The 6,362-nt window shown below is 40.6% G+C and overlaps 1 protein-coding gene across 1 annotated transcript; it reads right to left on the reverse strand.

Moving 5' to 3' along the window:
• Positions 1-1,311: 1,311 nt before the first annotated feature.
• On the reverse strand, positions 1,312-4,856 carry FGF6 (fibroblast growth factor 6). The gene is made up of 3 exons (XM_009475479.2): positions 4,517-4,856; positions 3,505-3,608; positions 1,312-1,507 (listed from the first exon to the last, which is right to left on the reverse strand). Exons 1-3 carry the CDS (start codon positions 4,854-4,856, stop codon positions 1,331-1,333), a joined length of 621 nt encoding a protein of 206 aa, XP_009473754.1. The 3' UTR covers positions 1,312-1,330.
• Between the last annotated feature and the right edge of the window lie 1,506 nt (positions 4,857-6,362).

Consider the following 6,362-nt stretch of genomic DNA (forward strand, 5'->3'; position numbering starts at 1 on the left):
AAAGGTTGTCAAAATAGTAAGGCAAGGTTATGTGCCATTTTTATGGCTTCTAGGAGAGATTTGGAAAGTATCTCACACAGCTTGCTGTGTTGTCTTTGAAACTGATGATTTGCAAGTGACAGAAATTGGAATTATGGCACAAATTCCTCTGCCCCAACCCAGGAAGACATGCTTGTATAATCTTCTTCCTCTGTCTTTCATACCTCAGTGAGGTATGACAGAGAAGAACCAAATATACTTAAAGCAGTAAATAGAAGAGAATTCAAAACAGAGAAGTTTTCTAAAATAACCCTTTGCTGGAAGCTTTCATGAATTTCATACATTTTATAAAATGCATCCTGCAGACCAGTTCTAGTTCTTCGAGATTAACAAGGTTCAGCCTAAAGGAAATACAGTGCCTTGAAATATTTGTGTTCTTTTACATGTCTACACATAAAAAGGCACCTGGGCATCTAGAGACTGGGATGACTGATCCATTAAAAGTGTGTAATTACACAGATACACATCCCATGTTTATATATATACACATGTATTTATATTAAAGATGTACACATCTATATTTGAGGTGGGTCTAATCTAAGCTCACAAAATGCCAAGGGGGCGGCATTCAAAATCCTCAGCTCCAAATATATTCAGCATTTGGGACCCATATGTGATTTATCCTGTGACCCTTCCTAAGGGAAATTGATTATAGGTCTTCATTTTGCCAACAAGTCCATGTGAAGAGACCCTGAAGAATCCCTTGAGAGACAGAGGGAGTCTGGGGGATAGACAGTGTGCTTGTGTGGAAATGGTTGTGGAATTGGCACCCTAATTATGAAAACAGATTGAGGACTTTACGAGACAGGACACAGTGTGTAGAAGGGGAGGTGCAGGCAGATATTCAGATGGAGTGAACTGCTTGAAGCTCTGGTGAAGCAAAGTCATCTGATGATTTGGCCCATGATATGTAAACAGATCACTATGAAAGGTTATTATCTGAGGTAATTAATATTAATTAGTGAATAACCTGATTGATTAGATTATTATCCACAGCCATTCTATATCTTCCAAATACTTTTTTTCCTTTGCACTCCAGCTTGCATTTTTCTCTGTTCAGCACCAAAGGAGGCACAGAGCCATGTAAAGTTTGTACAGAGTAGAAGAGAAGCAGCATCATATTACATATGCTACGATGTGATGAATCTAGTACAAAAATTTTTATCCAAATATACACATACACATATAGATTTTTTTTCAATGAACAGTATAAATACTTTACCTGGGAGATAATTCCTGTGTGCAAAATGAAACCATTTTTCCTGGGTTTAATCTTCTGCTTTGCTCATGTTCATATTCTCGGTAAAAAGTGGGTCACTGTCAGAGCAGGAGAAACCTTGTTTCCTCTCTTCACTCTCCCGTGTTTGCTGAGTGCTATGTAAGCACCAGGGTAAACATTTGATTCATATGCATTGTAGTTATTGGGCAGCAAGGTTTCTTTGAATTTGCACTCATCTTGGAAAACAGGCTAAAGAATAGGAGCGGGGGAAGGGGAGAACAAAGCAGGTACAATAAAATATTTCATGAAGACTCAAGTCATTTTTCTTACTAGTATTTTTACAGAAGAACTTGTTGCAGTGTGCAACAGGTGGTGCTGCAGTGACTGCATCCAACAATAAATCTCCCTCCTCAGTGCTAATTTGGTGTCAGATGAACTCAGATGCCACCTGTCCAGATAATGGACTGTGTACTTCCTGTGACAGATCAAGTTAATTCATCATAAATCATGGATTTCTTAATTTTATTTGCAAGCAATAATTTCATGCCCTTTCGCCCAAATGACATCATACCTTTATTTCACACCTCCTCTCTGCAAGAGGTCCTGTAATTTATAAAAGAATGATATGCTGGCTGTCAAAACATTCCATTCCCTTAAAAACAGCAATGCCCAGGGACAATTATTTGCTCAAATAAGGTATTTGAATAAGACTGTAGATTAGCACTGAATCTTTTCTTTTATTAAATCATTAGTGATATTATATTTAACTGTTAGTGAGATATGCAGCAGGTTCAAAGCTGGGAAAACAGCTTTATTTTTCTTCATGTCGCATCATGTAAATCCAAGGGGAGGGAGTTATCTGGGAAAGAAAGTGCAAGGAGAAGCAAGAGACAAATGCAGAGCATCAAGGAAATTAAAAGAGAAAGCAGAATAATTCCCTGAGATCAAATGTCTGGCATATGAGACACCACCAGTGCCGTTCTATTTGGACATCTTTGTAATAACACCATTCAAAGTTTTTAAGCGTTTAACTTAGAGCATTGCATTGTGCAAGGAAAAATGCATCAAAAGGAGCTCTGAAGCCAGATCCTGCATTTCTTTAGAAAGACCTAGTCAAGCAAAGCAGTTGGGCTTATGGCACTTTTTAGGTGCTTGAAATCAGACATGAACCTTAAAATGTCCCATTCTCATTACCTGTGTGAGAAGGAATCAGTCAGAGTAGTAATGGCTATGGGTCCTTCACAACATTTGGTATTTTATTAATCAACTGAAATGCTTTGTTGAAATTACAGTTGTTTCAAAGGAAATGAATTTGTTGTTTCTTGACATAAAAGATGAATATACCATTCATTATTTTGAGATGGACTGCTTATGCCTATTGCCCTGAGCCAGCCTCTTTCAAACACGGTTCCTAACAAGCGCTTTTTCTGCTGAATGTTGAGACTGGAGACGTCTTGCTCAGGCTTCAGAGGTTAAATTGCATTTAGATGGCATAGCTAGCACTTTCTAGATGAGGATGGTAGTGATAATGTTTCAGTATGACTTGCAGACCATTGTTAATAGCTGTTATTGTTTTCTCACCCTTTGGGACTGATCTCACAAAACTGGTCCTTAAAATAGCCCCAGGTGTGTATGTCAACTTTGTAGGGTAAACTTCCTATGTATTCTTCATGGTGGTGGTGTTTTTGGTAGGGGGAGGCATGTGGTCATGATTTTACTAATGGTAGCTAGTATAGGTAGCTCTAATTGTCCCTTTCCTACACACACCTGTATGCACACACACACCCATGCAATCACATACACACGCACTCATGGGCATACACACACACTTTACCTCCTAGGGATTTTTGCAGAGCACACCCTTTTGCCTTACATACAATGCAATGCAAAAGGGAACCAGCAGGGTTCAGTCTTACTAGAATGTGTTTGCGGTGTTGAGCCCTCAGAAGCAGCCACCCAATTCATTCGTACTATTTGCAGAATACATTCATTCTAGGGTGCTCTCTGTACAATCTTATTGGAAAGCTTTAAAATAACAGACCTCTAACAGCCACGCTGCTTGTTGCACTAAATAACACTGGTGACACTGGGCTGGGCAGGCTCCCTGTAATTGAAAGGCTGTTTTCTCTTCTTGTAATCAGAGATTTCCAGAAGGAAAAAAAAAAAAAAACAACAAAAAAAAAACCCAAACAAAACCTTTGCAGCCTTTGTTTAAGCCTTGAAAAACTATTTGCGCTTGTACTCACCGTTCCATATAGCTTCCCCTTGCTGTTCATTGCGATGAAGAGAGCACTTTTCACACCAAACAGGCTAACAACACCTCTCTCTACAGTGGATATTTCAAAGAGACCTGAAAAATAAGAAGTTCAATAGAAGTGTTATCACAGAATTTATAGCTAACCAAGGGCGATTCAGATATAATTGATTTATTTTAAAACCCTAATGAACATGTCATATTTTATTAAAATTATCTCCCTAGTCCAGCATGATAAAAACACACAGAGGAGATCCTGTTTTTTCCCCATATGCCGTAGGATTTTAAAATAATTCTGGAGTCGTAGTCACATGCTGTATAATCCTTTTGCTCTGTCACATTCTTTTGATCTGTCAAACTCTTGGGCTTTCTAATAAGCAAATTATTTTTATCTAATATGCTATAATTACAGAGTGTTACTTATTGAGCATTAGAGAAGTGTGTCTTGCATTTTGAAGTCCCCTATGATATCTTAGCCGCAAAAGATTTTAGCAACTGCCCTCTCTAGGAAATTCAAATCCATAGGGCTAATGCTTTTCTTTTAATCTTACAGCTACAGAACAGCACCCTTAAGAACAAGCAAACCAGGAATAGCAAGCACCTTCCATGACTGAGTGTTCCAAAAGTACTAGTCAGCTAGGATTCAAAAATCATGCTTTGGCACTCTGAGCTCAGCAACAACCTCCCGGATTCAAAAGGTAAATGAGAAGGTGAGGAGTGAGCAAATGCAGCAGAGATACAGTTTTCAACCTGGTTTGTCTTTTCTCATCTATGAAGTAAATCAGAGTAAAAATAAATTGTATCTAAATTTGTCTAAGCATTTATGACATGTTTCAGCCTGGAGTGTTCCAATGGTTATTGATCCCAGAGGCTTTTAAAAGGCAACAGATGTAGCACAGGTTAATAATATCAAGAAATAACATTTGCATTCTATGAAGGGTAATTACTAGAGTTCACAGCAATTAAGTGACATCTATTCTATTTCATTTCTGGATGCAACTCACTGTATTGGTTTTCATTGTGAACTCCGCTTATCCTTCCGTCTGGGAGGATTTGAAGGTGAAACCCGATGCCCACGTTGCAGTAAAGCCTCCGCTGCCTCTTGATTCCTAGCAAATAGTCACTCTCCCAGTTCACATCTGACTTCTCCCCTGACATCCCAGCAATGGACCTGGACAACAGAGATTGCCATCCTCTTTCCAGCAATGTGCCATTAGTTCTGCTTACAACTGGATGTGTTGAAGCAAGCCCAGCTAGAAAACCCAGAAGAACGAAAGCAGGCAACGTCCGGTGAATGCTGGCTTCGCAGGACATAGTGATGAGAAGTCTTTGTGCAGTGGCCATCCGGTTCACCTCCTGGGCACGTGGTCAGAATTAATGGCCCTAAAAATACCGCCCTTCTTGTTTTTCTTCCTTCAGCATGGTGGCAGAGGCTTATTTTTGGAAAGCAAATAGAGATTGCTGACATGAAACTAAAGCCCGATAGCAGTTGGGTTGGAAGCAGAGACAGGCCAGCAGGACTCAAACTGGTGGGGACCATGTTTTGTAGCTCCTGCTCTCCGGTGGGCAGCCTCAGTTATATTTGATTGATCCATCTTTATAGTGCAGAGGCTGTCCCTCCCCACATCATCACTCTGACATCAACAGCTTGGCAAAGGTAAGCCTGCCATGGCTGTAACACTAACCTGCCGTCCTCCCAGGCTGGCTGAGGTTTGATGAATGCTGTCACCCAAGACTGGAGGCAGGAGTGGGGTTTCACTGGCTGCTGAAAGCAAAGGAGTCAAATTGGTCAGGCAGTCGGAGGCCTGACAGGCGTCTTCCTTATTTAGAGAAGAAGGTGTAAAAACAGTTATGGACCTCATCAGCAAGCAATGAAAACTTTGCAGTCATTTCCTTGGTGGCACGATCACTGGGTGTACGTCAGGGCAGCTCAATATTTGGGGAGAATTGGCTTGAAGTGGCCATTGCTCTTTTTGTACATACCCAGCAAATCCAAAGCACCTCTTACTACAGCAGCCCACACGCTAACAGCTTGTCTGTACCTCTAAAAGGAGTGCTCCTGTCTGGTTAACAGAGAGGTAAGCCATGTTAAAGGGAGAGGAAGCCCTGGAGCTTGCTCCTACTGTTTTTATGCAAGCACATTTCTGCTGCTTGCAGTGGCAATTCTGCTGAGCAGGGTGTGCAGGCTGGAGCATTGATCTTGCAGTTACTTGTAGCTGGGGACATTGATATGTTCTGAAGTGTTCATGTTTTTCACTGAAATTAATTCCAAATGATCACATTTATTTGGGGTGGGTGTGTGCTCTTGCAGGGGTGCAATTGTATTTGTGTTTGCAAGACAGGCTTAGATAATGCGTTAAAGAAGAGGAAAAAGGGAAATGGCCACACATCCCCATTGTTTCACTGTCTCTTTTCCTCAAGCCCAAATACTCTCTTTTTTTTGTAATAATGTATAAGCATCTTAATTTTCCTCTCCTTCCATTTGCTCAGACTGTTTTGCTTGTTTCCCCTCATTTTGCACTGATGCAGCTTCTTTGGAGCTGGACAGATTAGACTTTTATCTTAATTAGTTTAATGGGACTTATGAACATATTAGTGGGAGGAAAATGGCTGAGATTCATGCAAATATTTTTGCCAATATGTCTGTCAGCTCTTCACAGCACAGAGCTTGCGTCGTCTATGTCATTTGAGATGCCTGCACGTCAATAAGTAGAGTACCTGGAAGTGTAATTGAACTTGAGCACACTCATCATGACATACAGTTTCACGTTAACAGGGGTGTAATATGAGGCATTGGATACCGCAACCACTCAAGCAGGAGCACCGTGAGCGAAGGGGAGGCGATGGCAG

The sequence above is a fragment of the Nipponia nippon genome, unplaced genomic scaffold (assembly GCF_047370975.1).
Source record: "Nipponia nippon isolate SJK-2023a ecotype South Korea unplaced genomic scaffold, ASM4737097v1 scaffold_3, whole genome shotgun sequence".
Classification (NCBI taxonomy): Eukaryota; Metazoa; Chordata; class Aves; order Pelecaniformes; family Threskiornithidae; genus Nipponia; species Nipponia nippon.

Bases quoted from the DNA above. Each gene is read 5' to 3' on its own strand.
- FGF6 (XM_009475479.2), bottom strand. From the start codon at position 4,856: ATGGCCACTGCACAAAGACTTCTCATCACTATGTCCTGCGAAGCCAGC. The intron at 3,609-4,516 runs GTGAGTTGCATC...CTTATTTTTCAG, and splicing joins TCACAATGAAAACCAATACA to GTCTCTTTGAAATATCCACT. The intron at 1,508-3,504 runs GTGAGTACAAGC...CCTATTCTTTAG, and splicing joins AGGGGAAGCTATATGGAACG to CCTGTTTTCCAAGATGAGTG.